We start from the raw sequence: 17,545 nt of genomic DNA on the forward strand, positions 1-17,545 counted from the left end.
CTAGGACCACTGTGGACACTATTACTACTGAGGCCACTGTGAGGTACACTATTACTACTGGGGACAACACAGGGGATAGTATTACTACTGAAGGAACTGTGGGGGTCACAATTACCATTGAGGCCACTGTGGGGGTCACTATTACTACTGGGGCTGATATAGGGGACACTTTTAATACTGATATCACTGTGTGAATCACTATTACTATTAGGGCTAATATAGGGGACACTATTATTACTGGGGCCACTATTACTACTGGATCTAATATAGGGAACACTATTACTACTAGGGCCACTATGGAGGACAGTATTACTACTAGGGCCACTTTTGCTACTGGGTTCAATACAGGGGACAGCATTACTACTGAGGCAACTGTGGGGGTCACTATTACTACTGGGTGTAATATAGGGGACAGTATTAGTACTCGGGCAACTATTGCTACTGGGTCCAATACCGGGGAAAGCATTATTACTGAGGCCACTGTGGGGCTCACTATTACGACCGGCTATAACTACTGAGGACACTGTGGGGGTAACTATTACTACTGGTGCTAATATAGAGGACACTATTACTACTGGCGCCACAGAGGATAGTATTACTACTGAGGCAATTGTGGGGGCCAATGTCACTAGTGGGGCCACTATAGGGAACACTATTACTACTGTGGGCACTGTGAGGGCCACTATTTCTACTGGTGCCAATATAAGGGACCTTATTACTACTGGAGCTAATATATGGTTCACTATAATCACTGGGGCTACTGTGGGGCTCACTATTACTCCTGGGGCCAACATAGGGGACAGTATTACTACCGAGATCACTGTGAGGGACAATATTACTACTGAGACCACTGTGAGGGTCACTACTACTGGGATTAATATAGGGGACACTAATACTACTGAGACTAATATAGGGATCACTATTAGTATTGGAGGCACTACTGTGGCCACTGTGGGGGAAGCTATTACCAGTGGGGGCATTGTAAGGTTCACTATTACTACTGGGGTCAACACAGGCACAGCATTGGCAGGGGGCACTGTGGTGATCACTATTATTACTGGGGCTGCTATATAGGGGACGCTATTACTACTGAAGCCACTGTCGTGGTCACTATTTCTACTGATGCTAATATAGGGGACACTTTTACTATTGTGGCCACCATAGGAGACACTAATACTACTAAGGCCATTTGGAGGGTTACTATTAGTAGTGGGGCCACTGTGAGGGTTACTACTACTACTAAGGCCACTGTGGGGGTTGATATTACTACTGAGACCACTGTGGGGGTTGCTATTACTACTGGGGCCACTTTGGGGTGTCACTATTACTCTTGGGGCTGATATAGGGGACACAATTGCTACTGAGGCCACTGTGTGGGTTACTATTACTGCTGGGGCCACTGTGGGTTGTCACTATTACTACTGGGGCTGATATAGGGGACACAATTACTACTGAGGCCACTCTGCACAAGGCAGTATAGTTGACAAAGGGTTTACACGTTGCGGAAATGCTGTGGAATGCCTGCAGCAGAAATTTCCATGGCAAATTCTGCAGCATCTCCGCGTCTAAGAAACAGTCAAGACCCATACCATTGGTGCGGATTTTGACTGGAAATAAGCCGCGTACTCACAGCTGATTTCATGCTATGCGGTGCTCCCCCTCACCTACTCTGAAGGCTTCCTGCAATCAGCGCTCCCCGGCTTCCAGCGGCCTGGTCAGGTGCGGCCTCTGATTAATAAAATCAGTATTTAAGGTGTCAACTGCTGGTATGTGTGTGTATGTAGCAGAGCCGTGTATGTAGCAGAGCCGTGTATGTAGCAGAGCCGTGTACGTAGAAGAGCTGTGTATGTAGCAGAGCCGTGTATGTTGTGCGTGCTGCTGTCCTGTATATAACGTGAACCTATGCGCTTGCGCCCTTTTTTGACTGGACACACAGGGTGTAATGGGATCGGACTGCTCACCCCCTCTTCTGCACTAGAACACCCAGTTACCGCCGGCAGCCCCTCCACTGTGTGAGACCCCCAGAGACGCTTACATTAGTACGAAATATCTTTTTCTGTTGTGTAAACACGTCTTATAGTCCGGAAATACAGTAGATTACAACTTCTCCACAAAACCAAAGACTCAAGCAGCTGAGCCTCCAGCCATCAGGACGGGGCATGCTGAGACTAGTGGGTCTACAACAGCCCTGTCTCCTAGGTCTGATGCCGACCTCTTATTGTATCTGTTCCTGTTCTCTCAGCCCTCATGATTCTACAGACCCCGGCGGGCTCCCCTTTTCCACAGCCGCCTCCTCTTATCTCTCCTGTGGCTCCCCTTCTCCTCACTTCTGCCCCTTCTCTCTCATCTCTGTCTCTCTGCACGGACTGTACCATTATGAGGAGAGGGGGAGCTGCACTCAGTCAGCTGCTGGCAGGTGTAACAGTGCAGACTCGTCTCAGAGACTCAGTAGTAACTAGTAGCGGGAACACGAGGGATGCGGACAGAACGCTGTTATAACCGCCATCACTGCGCTATGAGGAGCGGAAGATTACACGAGAAGCAGCTGGGAACACTGAGAGAAAGCCGGCAGCCACTAGCAGCTTCTGGAAGCTTCCCGCCCAGTGACATCACATCACCGGCAAATCTAATTGGTCAGAACAGCTATCTTCTGGAAACTACGGGAAGAGACCTGAGTGACGACATCACCAGAGCTCTCCTGTGATTGGCTGACGGTAGGGGAAGCTTCCTGAATGTTCTGGAGTGTTGCTATGGGCACGAAGCAGCGTGTGGAAGGGAGAGTGTTGATTGGCTGTTACCTCAGTGGCTGGGATGTGGCTTACAGTATAAATACACATGACAGCCACACATCAGGGAGAACTAAAAAGAAGCTGAAACCAGCTGAGAGCGTTAGCTGACACTGCTACATAACAAGAGCAGCAGCGCTACAAGACCAGAGCCAGCAGAGAGGAGAGCGGCGGCACTACAAGACCAGAGCCAGCAGGGAGGAGAGCGGCGGCACTACAAGACCAGAGCCAGCAGGGAGGAGAGCGGCGGCGGCACTACAAGACCAGAGCCAGCAGGGAGGAGAGCGGCGGCGGCACTACAAGACCAGAGCCAGCAGAGAGGAGAGCGGCGGCACTACAAGACCAGAGCCAGCAGAGAGGAGAGCGGCGGCACTACATCACAGATACTGGGAGAAGATCCAATATTTATACCTCATAAACATCTACCAGAAGCAGAATGTCTCCCAGAGGAGTTGCGGTCGGCATTGACCTCGGCACCACCTATTCCTGCGTTGGCGTCTTTCAGCACGGCAAAGTGGAGATCATCGCCAATGACCAGGGCAACCGCACCACCCCGAGTTATGTGGCCTTCACTGACACCGAGAGACTGATCGGCGATGCAGCCAAGAACCAGGTGGCCATGAACCCACAGAACACTGTATTCGATGCCAAGAGGCTGATCGGCCGCAAGTTTGACGATGCGGTGGTGCAGTCTGATATGAAGCACTGGCCGTTTGGGGTGGTAAGCGATGGAGGAAAGCCAAAAGTAAAGGTGGAGTACAAAGGAGAAGAGAAGACTTTTTCTCCTGAAGAAATCTCCTCCATGGTTCTGATTAAGATGAAGGAGACAGCCGAGGCTTATCTGGGTCAACCAGTGAAAGATGCCGTTATTACCGTACCCGCCTACTTCAATGATTCCCAACGTCAAGCCACCAAGGACGCGGGAGTCATAGCGGGTTTGAATGTGCTGAGAATCATCAATGAGCCCACAGCAGCCGCCATCGCCTATGGTCTGGACAAGGGAAGCCGCGGAGAGAGCAACGTCCTGATCTTCGACTTGGGAGGAGGCACTTTCGATGTGTCTATTCTCACCATTGATGACGGTGTCTTTGAGGTAAAGGCCACAGCTGGTGATACTCACCTGGGAGGAGAGGACTTTGATAACCGCATGGTCAATCATTTCATGGAAGAATTCAAACGCAAGCACAAGAAGGACATCAGTCAGAACAAGAGAGCTTTGAGAAGGCTCAGAACGGCCTGCGAGAGAGCCAAGAGAACCCTGTCCTCCAGCAGCCAGGCCAGCATTGAGATTGACTCTCTCTATGAGGGCATTGACTTCTACACTTCTATCACCAGGGCTCGCTTTGAGGAGTTGTGTTCAGACCTCTTTAGGGGAACGCTTGAGCCAGTAGAAAAGGCCCTCAGAGATGCCAAAATGGACAAATCTCAAATTCATGATATTGTTTTGGTTGGAGGGTCTACACGCATCCCCAAGGTACAGAAGCTACTTCAAGACTTCTTCAATGGAAAAGAGCTGAACAAGAGCATCAACCCTGATGAGGCTGTGGCCTATGGAGCTGCTGTGCAAGCTGCCATCTTAACTGGTGATACGTCTGAGAAAGTCCAGGATCTCCTCCTCCTGGATGTAGCACCACTCTCCCTTGGACTAGAAACAGCCGGAGGGGTGATGACCGTTCTCATCAAACGCAACACCACTATCCCGACCAAGCAGACACAAACCTTCACCACATACTCTGACAACCAGCCAGGAGTCCTCATCCAAGTGTTTGAGGGTGAGAGAGCAATGACCAAGGATAACAATCTCCTGGGCAAGTTTGAACTGAGCGGGATACCCCCAGCCCCACGAGGGGTGCCACAGATTGAAGTGACCTTTGATATTGATGCCAACGGTATCCTCAATGTTTCCGCCATGGACAAAAGCTCAGGAAAACAGAACAAAATCACAATCACCAATGACAAAGGCAGACTGAGCAAAGAGGAGATTGAGAAGATGGTGCAAGAGGCTGACAGATACAAGGCAGAGGATGATAGCCAAAGAGAGAAGATTGCAGCTAAGAACTCCCTGGAGTCTTACGTCTTCAATATGAAGAGTACAGTGGAAGATGATAATGTGAAGGACAAGATGAGTCCTGATGATAAGAAGAGCATTGTGGAGAAGTGTAACGAGACTCTATCATGGCTGGACAAGAACCAGCTGGCTGAGAAAGAGGAGTATGTCCATCATCAGAAGGAGCTGCAGAAGGTGTGCAATCCCATCATCACCAGACTGTACCAAGGAGCCACTGCAAGTGGGATGCCAGGGGGAATGCCTGGTGCCAGCTGCAGTGCCCAAGCAAGACAAGGAAGTAACAAAGGACCCGTTATTGAAGAGGTGGATTAACAGTGTCTGTAACAGAAAACGACTTCTAGATGGACCGTGTATGTGATATGGACTTGTGCATTATACATGGTAGCAGCCGGTCTTCTGCATATCTGCTGTAAGCAGACAATATTCAGCAGTAACATGTACAGAATGTAATATATTGGGGTTTGTAAATGTCTTACTGGGGCGATTTATCTGTACTTTATATTGTAATGTTTTATGATTGTAATAAAATACTATTTTTCTCTACATATTTGTGTTTCTTCTCATTCTTAATAACTAGTGAAAATATAATAATTTGGTAATTAATCCTGATTTTCACAGTGAATTTTTATATACAGTTATACTACACAAGAAGGTAATGATGCTCAAAGGTGAAGGAACAGGAGTCGGTGGAGGGATGTTTTACGCTCTCTCCTATTAATCTCTGTGGGAGAGCAGACACACAGAGCCATCAATGGAGATTCCCCTCCCAGGCTCTCCGTTCCCTCACCTTTAAGAACCATAATAGTGCTTAACCCCTTAGTGACCACCCCATAGAGTTGTTACGTCCTGGTTTAGTGGGCTTTAAGCCCCAGGGCCATAAAAACACGGTTGCTCTGGGGATTAAAACCATGTGGGCTGTGGATGTGACAATTCCCTAATGTTGGCTGCCACAGGTACCATTCAACGTGGATCTGCCATGAGGGACCGGCATATCTGACCCCTGGTCATGCGATCACTATCAGCCAATGGATTATGGCAATCGCATGAAAGTAAAAACAAAAAAGGTAAAGTTTAAGCTCCCCTCACAGATCAGATCCATTAGAGGAGCCGAAACTACTCTTCTCTGTGGCCTTCTGGCCCTTCCAGGACCTGACAATGCCTTCTGCACAGGCGCGCCAGACATAAAGTATCACGCGCAGAAGCCCGGGAAGTTTGAAATCGCCCGCCTCCTTTCGTAGCTGAGAGGCTGGAGCAGTGACCAGTCAGTGGTCCCCCGAGCACGTGATAAAGTAGCGAACTACCTTAGCCCGGTCTCATACGACTGGATAGGAATTGCAGATTCTGCAACCGTCTGATTCGTGGACCAATCTAATGCATTGGATTACACAATTCCGCTCACATTAGCGGGTCGGAATTATATAATCCACTCATAGAAAACAGAATGTTCTATTTTACCACAGATATCTGCCTCATAGAGCCCATTGTGCTACATGGTCAGGAATACAGTCACAACTACATTGTGTACGTGCTGCGGGAAATTCATACAAAAAAGGTGTATTGCACATGACCGCCTGTATAAGTATGCAGTACATTATGCGGCCGTATGCAGGGCCATGGCCGGGCTCACAGCTGGGATCTGCTGCGGGCTTCAGCAAGTGAATTTCACATACGACCATCTGAGCCCAGCATTATTCAGACCGCTACCTGTAATCCGTAATTTACAAGAAGCCCCGAGAACGCTCGCCTTCCTGCAGTTCCAGAAGCAGCTTGTTGAGCGCCTTTTGTGTAAGACCGCCGCACCTCACCAAGCTTACGTAGCCTCACAGAGCACTATTTTTTTACACCCAATCCCTGCCGCTGAGGTCAAAAAATGCCATTGAGGAGGAGGGGTATCCGGTTTTATTGCCCCTTGTGCCCATCCAAAGCAGCCTCTGTAATTACCTCTGTCTTCTGACATACCACACAGTTTACATTATTTTTATCTAAGATTTAGGGAATGCCAAAAGGATGGGTGGGGGGATAATTTTTTGGGAATCCATTTTTTTTCTTCACAAGTGGGCAATGGGGCCTGAAATTTATTCAGTTGTGCCCTGAATTTCAATGGGTGTGCCCTCCATTATAGGCCTAGCCATGTGTTCAGTAAGCAGATTAGGGCCACAATGGGTATGTTTCTGAACACGGGACAAACAGGGGTATCCATTTTGGGGTTCAGGTTCTCATTTATGTGTGTGCTGTCCGAAAAAATTTTTTTTAAATGATACCATTGCCAAAAAAATGAAAATCGTAATCTTTTCATTCTTTGCTTAGTTTTATTCAAAAACCGTGGTCAAAATAAGCAGTATACCCCTAGTTAAATTCATTAAGGTTACTAGTTTTCAAAACTGGGTTATTTGTGGGGGTTCTCTATCGGTTTCGCCACTCAAGGGCTCTACAACTAGGGAATGGAGCCTAAAATACCTTAAAGTAAAATTTCTGTTCTGAAAGCCACCAGCTGCTCCTTTCATTTTGGGCCCCGTTGTGCATTCAATGAATGGCTGTGATTGGTTAATTGAGCGCTAGCTCTGATTGACTGACGCCGCGCTCAATGAACCAATTGCTTGCTGGAGGCGGGGTATTCAAGCCTCGCTACCAGGAAGAAATGCTCTGTCAGCGTTCAGGAGTACACGGAAGTCTGCAGTAGCACCGGAGACCAGCGTGAGGGACCTAAACGTTAGCTGCTAGAAGAGTATTATAAGACTCCCCCCAAAAATTACACAAAGTGCCTCTTTTGGAGCCAAAATTAGTATAAGAAAGTGCCTTATTTTCGGGGAAACACTATATATTGCTATTGTGGCCACAGTGGGGGGAGTCAGTATTACTACTGGGGCCAATAAAGTCGACAATATGACTACTAAGGTCACTGTGGTCATAAAATATTACTACTGGGGCTAATATAGGGCTCACTATTACTACTGGGGCTAATATAGCAGTCAGGAAAACTATTGGGGCCACTGTGGGGGACACTATTACTACTGGGGCTAAAGCAGGGGACGCTATTGCTACTGAGGCCACTGTGGGGGGTCAATATTACCACTTAGGCGAATATAGGGGACAATATTATTACTGGAGCTAATATGGGGAGTCACTATTGCTACTCAGACCACTGTGTGGAACACTATTACTACTGGGGCCACTGTGGGGACACTTGTACTACTGGGGCCCCTGTGAGGGACACTATTCCTATTGGGCCACTGTGGGGACATATTACACTTGGGGACTATATAAGGTGCACTTTTGTGGAGGGCGGTCGGTTATGGTGACTGAGGTCTGCTTTCTCCTTCCTATACTGGCAGCTGTCCCCTGGCATCCGCCCTGCAGTTCCTGCACCAACATCCTCCAAGTGGCATGATAAATGGGTGTTGTTGTGGAATATGTTTACCATTCTTATAAATTTGTTTGTAGTGCCAGTGCTTTACAGCACGGAATGTAGTGGGTGATGAAGATGATGAATTTTTGTAGGACCCATTTATCGGCCACTACACTATTACTACGGGGCCAATATAGGGGTCACTATTACTAGTGGGCCAACACAGGGTACAGTATTTCTACTGAAGCTATGGTGAGGGTCACTATTCCTGAGGCCACTTGTGGGGGACACTTGTACTACTGAGGCTGATATAGGGGACACAATTACTACTGAGACCACTGTGGGGGTCACCATTAATACTAGTGCAAATACAGTCAACAAGATTACTACTGCGGCCACTGCGGGATTTACTATTACTACTTGGACTAATTTAGGGGACACTTATTACTGGGGCCACTATTACAACTGAGGCTAATTAAGCAGTCACTATTACTAAGGTGGCTAATGTAGAGTACAATATTACTATTGGGGCCATTGTAGGGGTCACTATTACTACTGGGGCCACTGTGGACACTATTAATATTGAGGCCACTGTGGGGTTTACTATCACTACTGGGAATAACACAGGAGATAGAAGTACTACAGAGGCCACTATGGGGGTCAATATTACTATTGAGGCTACTGTTTGGGTCACTATTACTGTTGGGGCTAAGATAGGTGACACCATTACTACTGGGGCTACTGTGGGGGTCACTATTGCTATTGGGGCCAATTTAAGGGACATTATAACTACTGTGGCTAATATAGGGTGTCACTACTACTACAAAGACTAATTTATGGTTCATTATTACTATTGAGGCCACTGTGGGGGACAGTATTACTACTGGGAACACTGTGGTCACTGTTACTATGGGGGCCACTGTGTGATTCACTATTACTACTGGAGAAAACACAAGCGATAGCATTACTACTGAGGCCAATATGGGGGTCAAAATTACCATTGAACCCCATACTGGGGTTAATATAGGGGACACATTTACTACTGAGACCACTGTGTGAATCACTATTATTATTGGTGCTAATATAGGGGACACTATTACTACTGGGGCCACTTTTACTACTTAGGCCACTGTGGGTGTCACTATTTCTATTGAGGCCACTGTGGGGGTCACTATTACTACTGAAGACACTATGGGGGGTCACTATAGACACTGGGTCTAATATAGGAAACACTATTGCTAATGGGGCCACTATGGAGGACAGTATTACTACAGGGGATAGACTTACTACAGAGGCCACTGTGAGGGTCACAATTACCATTGAGGCCACTGTTGGGGGTCACTATTACTACTGGGGCTGATATAGGGGACACTTTTACTACTGAGGCCACTGTGTGAATCACTTTTACTATTGGGCTAATGTAGGGGACATTATTACTACTGGGGCCGCTGTAGGAGTCACTATTACTACTGAGGACTCTGTGGGGGGGTCTAATATAGGAAAGACTATTACTACTGGGGCCTCTATGGAGGACAGTATTACTACTGGGAGCACTGTCGACACTATTACTACTGGGGACAACACAGGGGATAGTATTACTAATGAGGCCACTGTGAGTGTCACAATTACCATTGAGTCCACTGTGGGGGTCGCTATTATTATTGGGCTGTTAAAGAGGACACAGTTACTACTGAGGACACTGTGAGGTACACTATTACTACTGGGGACAACACAGGGGACAGTATTCCTACTAAATGCCACTGTGGGGGTCACTATTACTACTGGGGCTGATATAGGGGACACTTTTACTACTGAGGCCACTGTGTGAATCACTATTATTATTGGGGCTAATATAGGGGACACAATTACTACTGGGGCCACTATTACTGCTGGATCTAATATAGGGAACACTATTACTACTGGGGACACTATGGAGGACAGTATTACTACTGGGGCCAATACAGGGGACAGCAATACTATTGAGACCACTGTGTGGGTCACTGCTACTACTGGGGCTAATATAGGGTTCACTATTAGAATTGAGGCCACTATAGAGAACACTATTACAACAGGGGCCACTGTGAGGGTCCCTATTACTACTGAGGCCACTATGGGGGTCCCTATTACTAATGGGTGTAATAGAATGGACAATATTACTACTGGGGCCACTATGGAGGACAGTATTAGTAATGGGGCCACTATTGCTAGTGGGTCTGATACAGGGGACAGCATTATTACTGAGGCCACTGTGGGGGTCACTACTACTACTAGGCTGTTATAGAGAGAACTGTTACTACGGAGGACACTGTGGCGGTAACTATTACTACTGAGGCTATTATTACTACTTAGGCCACTGTGGGGGTCACTATTTTTTAATGAGGACACTGTGGCGCTCACTATTGCTACTGAGGCCACTGTGGGGGGTCACTATAATCTCTGGGTCTAATATAGGGAACACTATTACTACTGGGGCCACTATGGAGGACACTATTACTACTAGGACCACTGTGGACACTATTACTTCTAATGCCACTGTGAGGTACACTATTACTGCTGTGGACAACACAGGGGATAGTATTACTACTGAAGCAACTGGGGGAGTTACAATTACCATTGAGGCCATTGTGGGGGTCACTATTACTACTGGGGCTGATATAGGGGACATTTTTAATACTAATGTCACTGTGTGAATCACTATTAATATTAGGGCCAATATAGGGGACACTTACTACTGGGGCCACTGTGGGGGCCACTATTACTACTGGATCTAATATAGGGAACACTATTACTACTAGGGCCACTAATGAGGACAGTATTACTACTAGGGCCACTTTTGCTACTGGGTTCAATACAGGGGACAGCATTACTACTGAGGCAACTGTGGGGGTCACTATTATTACTGGGTGTAATATAAGGGACAGTATTAGTACTGGGGCCGCTATGGGGGACAGTATTAGTACTTGGGCAAAAATTGCTACTGGGTCCAATACAGGGGACAGCATTATTACTGAGGCCACTGTGGGGCTTACTATTACTACCGGGCTATTATTATTGAGGACACTGTGGGGGTAACTATTACAACTGGTGCTAATATAGGGGACATTATTACTATTGAGGACACTGTGAGGTACACTATTACTATTGGCGCCAATACAGAGGATAGTATTACTACTGAGGCAATTGTGGGGGCCAATGTCACTAGTGGGGCCATTATAGGGAACACTAATACTACTGTTGGCACTGTGAGGGCTACTATTTCTACTGGTGCCAATATAAGGGACCTTATTACTACTGGGGCTAATATATGGTTCACTATAATCACTGGGGCCACTGTGGGCTTCACTATTACTCCTGGGGCCAACATAGGGGACAGTATTACTACCGAGATCACTGTGAGGGTCACTATTACTACTTAGGCCACTGTGAGGGTCACTACTACTAGGACTAATATAGGGGACACTAATACTACTGAGGCTAATATAGGGATCAATATTAGTATTGGAGCCACTACTGTGGCCACTGTGGGGGAAGCTATTACCAGTGAGGGCACTGTAAGGTTCACTATTACTACTGGGGTCAACACAAGGACAGCATTGGCGGGGGGCACTGTGGTGATCCCTATTATTTCTGGGGCTGATATATATGGGGCGCTATTACTACTGAAGTCACTGTCGTGGTCACTATTTCTACTGATGCTAATATAGGGGACACTATTACTATTGTGGCCACCATAGGGGACACTAATACTACTAAGGCCATTTGGAGGGTTACTATTAGTAGTGGGGCCACTGTGAGGGTTACTACTACTACTAAGCCCACTGTGGGTGTTGATATTACTACTAAGACCACTGTGGGGGTTGCTATTACTACTGAGGCCACTTTGGGGGTTACTATTACTGCTGGGGCCACTGTGGGGGGTCACTATTACTACTGGGGCTGATATAGGGGACACAATTACTACTGAGGCCACTCTGCACATGGCAGTATAGTTGACAAAGGGTTTACACGTTGCGGAAATGCTGTGGAATGCCTGCAGCAGAAATTTCCATGGCAAATTCTGCAGCATCTCCGTGTCTAAAAAACAGTCAAGACCCATACCATTGGTGCGGATTTTGACTGGAAATAAGCCGCGTACTCACAGCTGATTTCATGCTATGCGGCGCTCCCCCTCCCCTACTCTGAAGGCTTCCTGCAGTCAGCGCTCCCCGGCTTCCAGCAGCCTGATCAGGTGTGGCCTCTGATTAATAAAATCAGTGTTTAAGGTGTCATCTGCTGGTATGTGTGTGTATGTAGCAGAGCCGTGTATGTAGCAGAGCCGTGTATGGAGCAGAGCCGTGTATGTAGCAGAGCCGTGTATGTTGTGCGTGCTGCTGTCCTGTGTATAACGTGAACTTATGCGCTTGCGCCATTTTTTGACTAGACACACAGGGTGTAATGGGATCGGACTGTTCACCCCCTCTTCTGCACTAGAACACCCAGTTACCGCCGGCAGCCCCTCCACTGTGTGAGACCCCCAGAGACGCTTACATTAGTACGAAATATCTTTTTCTGTTGTGTAAACACGTCTTATAGTCCGGAAATACAGTAGATTACAACTTCTCCACAAAACCAAAGACTCAAGCAGCTGAGCCTCCAGCCATCAGGACGGGGCATGCTGAGACTAGTGGGTCTACAACAGCCCTGTCTCCTAGGTCTGATGCCGACCTCTTATTGTATCTGTTCCTGTTCTCTCAGCCCTCATGATTCTACAGACCCCGGCGGGCTCCCCTGTTCTACAGCCGCCTCCTCTCATCTCCCCTGTGGCTCCCCTTCTCCTTATTTCTACCCCTTCTCTCTAATCTCCGGCTCTCTGCACGGACTGTACCATTATGAGGAGAGGGGGAGCTGCACTCAGTCAGCTGCCGACAGGTGTAACTCAGTGCAGACTCGTCTCAGAGACTCAGTAGTAACTAGTAGCGGGAACACGAGGGATGCGGACAGAACGCTGTTATAACCGCAATCACTGCGCTAAGAGGAGCGGAAGATTACACGAGAAGCAGCTGGGAACACTGAGAGAAAGCCGGCAGCCACTAGCAGCTTCTGGAAGCTTCCCGCCCAGTGACATCACATCACCGGAAAATCTAATTGGTCAGAACAGCTATCTTCTAGAAACTACTGGAAGAGACCCGAGTGACGACATCACCAGAGCTCTCCTGTGATTGGCTGACGGTAGGGGAAGCTTCCTGAATGTTCTGGAGTGTTGCTATGGGCACGAAGCAGCGTGTGGAAGGGAGAGTGTTGATTGGCTGTTACCTCAGTGGCTGGGATGTGGCTTACAGTATAAATACACATGACAGCCACACATCAGGGAGAACTAAAAAGAAGCTGAAACCAGCTGAGAGCGTTAGCTGACACTGCTACATAACAAGAGCAGCAGCGCTACAAGACCAGAGCCAGCAGAGAGGAGAGCGGCGGCACTACAAGACCAGAGCCAGCAGGGAGGAGAGCGGCGGCACTACAAGACCAGAGCCAGCAGGGAGGAGAGCGGCGGCGGCACTACAAGACCAGAGCCAGCAGGGAGGAGAGCGGCGGCGGCACTACAAGACCAGAGCCAGCAGAGAGGAGAGCGGCGGCACTACAAGACCAGAGCCAGCAGAGAGGAGAGCGGCGGCACTACATCACAGATACTGGGAGAAGATCCAATATTTATACCTCATAAACATCTACCAGAAGCAGAATGTCTCCCAGAGGAGTTGCGGTCGGCATTGACCTCGGCACCACCTATTCCTGCGTTGGCGTCTTTCAGCACGGCAAAGTGGAGATCATCGCCAATGACCAGGGCAACCGCACCACCCCGAGTTATGTGGCCTTCACTGACACCGAGAGACTGATCGGCGATGCAGCCAAGAACCAGGTGGCCATGAACCCACAGAACACTGTATTCGATGCCAAGAGGCTGATCGGCCGCAAGTTTGACGATGCGGTGGTGCAGTCTGATATGAAGCACTGGCCGTTTGGGGTGGTAAGCGATGGAGGAAAGCCAAAAGTAAAGGTGGAGTACAAAGGAGAAGAGAAGACTTTTTCTCCTGAAGAAATCTCCTCCATGGTTCTGATTAAGATGAAGGAGACAGCCGAGGCTTATCTGGGTCAACCAGTGAAAGATGCCGTTATTACCGTACCCGCCTACTTCAATGATTCCCAACGTCAAGCCACCAAGGACGCGGGAGTCATAGCGGGTTTGAATGTGCTGAGAATCATCAATGAGCCCACAGCAGCCGCCATCGCCTATGGTCTGGACAAGGGAAGCCGCGGAGAGAGCAACGTCCTGATCTTCGACTTGGGAGGAGGCACTTTCGATGTGTCTATTCTCACCATTGATGACGGTGTCTTTGAGGTAAAGGCCACAGCTGGTGATACTCACCTGGGAGGAGAGGACTTTGATAACCGCATGGTCAATCATTTCATGGAAGAATTCAAACGCAAGCACAAGAAGGACATCAGTCAGAACAAGAGAGCTTTGAGAAGGCTCAGAACGGCCTGCGAGAGAGCCAAGAGAACCCTGTCCTCCAGCAGCCAGGCCAGCATTGAGATTGACTCTCTCTATGAGGGCATTGACTTCTACACTTCTATCACCAGGGCTCGCTTTGAGGAGTTGTGTTCAGACCTCTTTAGGGGAACGCTTGAGCCAGTAGAAAAGGCCCTCAGAGATGCCAAAATGGACAAATCTCAAATTCATGATATTGTTTTGGTTGGAGGGTCTACACGCATCCCCAAGGTACAGAAGCTACTTCAAGACTTCTTCAATGGAAAAGAGCTGAACAAGAGCATCAACCCTGATGAGGCTGTGGCCTATGGAGCTGCTGTGCAAGCTGCCATCTTAACTGGTGATACGTCTGAGAAAGTCCAGGATCTCCTCCTCCTGGATGTAGCACCACTCTCCCTTGGACTAGAAACAGCCGGAGGGGTGATGACCGTTCTCATCAAACGCAACACCACTATCCCGACCAAGCAGACACAAACCTTCACCACATACTCTGACAACCAGCCAGGAGTCCTCATCCAAGTGTTTGAGGGTGAGAGAGCAATGACCAAGGATAACAATCTCCTGGGCAAGTTTGAACTGAGCGGGATACCCCCAGCCCCACGAGGGGTGCCACAGATTGAAGTGACCTTTGATATTGATGCCAACGGTATCCTCAATGTTTCCGCCATGGACAAAAGCTCAGGAAAACAGAACAAAATCACAATCACCAATGACAAAGGCAGACTGAGCAAAGAGGAGATTGAGAAGATGGTGCAAGAGGCTGACAGATACAAGGCAGAGGATGATAGCCAAAGAGAGAAGATTGCAGCTAAGAACTCCCTGGAGTCTTACGTCTTCAATATGAAGAGTACAGTGGAAGATGATAATGTGAAGGACAAGATGAGTCCTGATGATAAGAAGAGCATTGTGGAGAAGTGTAACGAGACTCTATCATGGCTGGACAAGAACCAGCTGGCTGAGAAAGAGGAGTATGTCCATCATCAGAAGGAGCTGGAGAAGGTGTGCAATCCCATCATCACCAGACTGTACCAAGGAGCCACTGCAAGTGGGATGCCAGGGGGAATGCCTGGTGCCAGCTGCAGTGCCCAAGCAAGACAAGGAAGTAACAAAGGACCCGTTATTGAAGAGGTGGATTAACAGTGTCTGTAACAGAAAAGGACTTCTAGATGGACCGTGTATGTGATATGGACTTGTGCATTATACATGGTAGCAGCCGGTCTTCTGCATATCTGCTGTAAGCAGACAATATTCAGCAGTAACATGTACAGAATGTAATATATTGGGGTTTGTAAATGTCTTACTGGGGCGATTTATCTGCACTTTATATTGTAATGTTTTATGATTGTAATAAAATACTATTTTTCTCTACATATTTGTGTTTCTTCTCATTCTTAATAACTAGTGAAAATGTAATAATAATTTGGTAATTAATCCTGATTTTCACAGTGAATTTTTATATACAGTTACACTACACAATAAGGTAATGATGCTCAAAGGTGAAGGAACAGGAGTCGGTGGAGGGATGTTTTACGCTCTCTCCTATTAATCTCTATGGGAGAGCAGACGCACAGAGCCGTCAATGGAGATTCACCTCCCAGGCTCTCCGTTCCCTCACCTTTAAGAACCATAATAGTGCTTAACCCCTTAGTGACCACCCCATAGAGTTGTTACGTCCTGGTTTAGTGGGCTTTAAGCCCCAGGGCCATAAAAACATGCTCGCTCTGGGGATTAAAACTACGTGGGCTGTGGACGTGACAGTTCCATGTTGTTGGCTGCCAGAGGTAGCAGTCAACCCAGAGCTGCCATGAGAAAGTAAAAACAAAAAGGTAAAGTTTAAGCTCCCCTCACAGATCAGATCCATGAGAGGAGCCGAAACTACTCTTCTCTGTGGCCTTCTGGCCCTTCCAGGACCTGACAATGCCTTCTGCGCAGGCACGCCAGACATAAAGCATCACGCGCAGAAGCCCGGGAAATTTGAAATCTCCTGGCTCCTTTCGTAGCTGAGAGGCTGGAGCAGTGACCGGTCAGTGGTCCCCGAGCACGTGATAAGGTAGCGAACTACCTTAGGCTGGTCTCATACGACTGGATAGGAATTGCAGATTCTGCAACCGTCTGATTCGTGGATCAATCAAATGCATTGGATTACACAATTCCGCTCACATTAGCGGGTCGGAATTATATAATCTACTCATAGAAAACAGCATGTTCTATTTTACCACGGATATCTGCCACGTAGAGCCCATTGTGCTACATGGTCAGGAATACAGTCACAACTACATTGTGTACGTGCTGCGGGAAATTCATACAAAAAAAGGTGTACTGCACATGACCGCCTGTATAAGTATGCAGTACATTATGCGGCTGTACGCAGGGCCATGGCCGGGCTCACAGCTGGGATCTGCTGCGGGCTTCAGCAAGTGAATTTCACATACCATATGAGCCCAGCATTATTCAGACCGCTACCTGTAATACGTAATTTACAAGAAGCCCCGAGAACGCTCACCTTCCTATAGTTCCAGAGGCAGTCTGTTGAGCGCCTTTTGTGTAAGACCACCGCACCTCACCAAGCTTATGAAGCCTCACAGAGCACCACTTTTTGCACCCCATCCCTGCCGCTGAGGTCAAGAAATATCCCCCAAAAAGTGCCATTGAGGAGGAGGGGTACCCGGTTTTATTGCCCCATGTGCCCATCCAAAGCAGCCTCTGTAATTACCTCTGTCTTCTGACATACCACACAGTTTACATTATTACTTTTATCTAAGATTTAGGGAATGCCAAAAAGATTTGTGGGGGCATTATTTTAGGGAGTCCATTTTTTTTTC

At 47.9% G+C, this 17,545-nt stretch overlaps 2 protein-coding genes across 2 annotated transcripts; both read left to right on the forward strand.

Annotated features, from left to right (window-relative positions):
- Window positions 1–3,064: 3,064 nt before the first annotated feature.
- On the forward strand, window positions 3,065–5,339 carry LOC136589782 (heat shock 70 kDa protein-like). Its single transcript, XM_066588327.1, has one exon. It carries the CDS (start codon window positions 3,223–3,225, stop codon window positions 5,164–5,166), a length of 1,944 nt encoding a protein of 647 aa, XP_066444424.1. The 5' UTR covers window positions 3,065–3,222; the 3' UTR covers window positions 5,167–5,339.
- Window positions 5,340–13,761: 8,422 nt separating this feature from the next.
- Window positions 13,762–16,080, forward strand: LOC136589798 (heat shock 70 kDa protein). Its single transcript, XM_066588328.1, has one exon. The coding sequence runs from the start codon at window positions 13,917–13,919 to the stop codon at window positions 15,858–15,860; it is 1,944 nt and encodes a 647-aa protein (XP_066444425.1). The 5' UTR covers window positions 13,762–13,916; the 3' UTR covers window positions 15,861–16,080.
- The last annotated feature ends 1,465 nt before the right edge of the window (window positions 16,081–17,545 follow it).

The sequence above is a fragment of the Eleutherodactylus coqui genome, chromosome 1 (assembly GCF_035609145.1).
Source record: "Eleutherodactylus coqui strain aEleCoq1 chromosome 1, aEleCoq1.hap1, whole genome shotgun sequence".
NCBI classification, from domain to species: domain Eukaryota; kingdom Metazoa; phylum Chordata; class Amphibia; order Anura; family Eleutherodactylidae; genus Eleutherodactylus; species Eleutherodactylus coqui.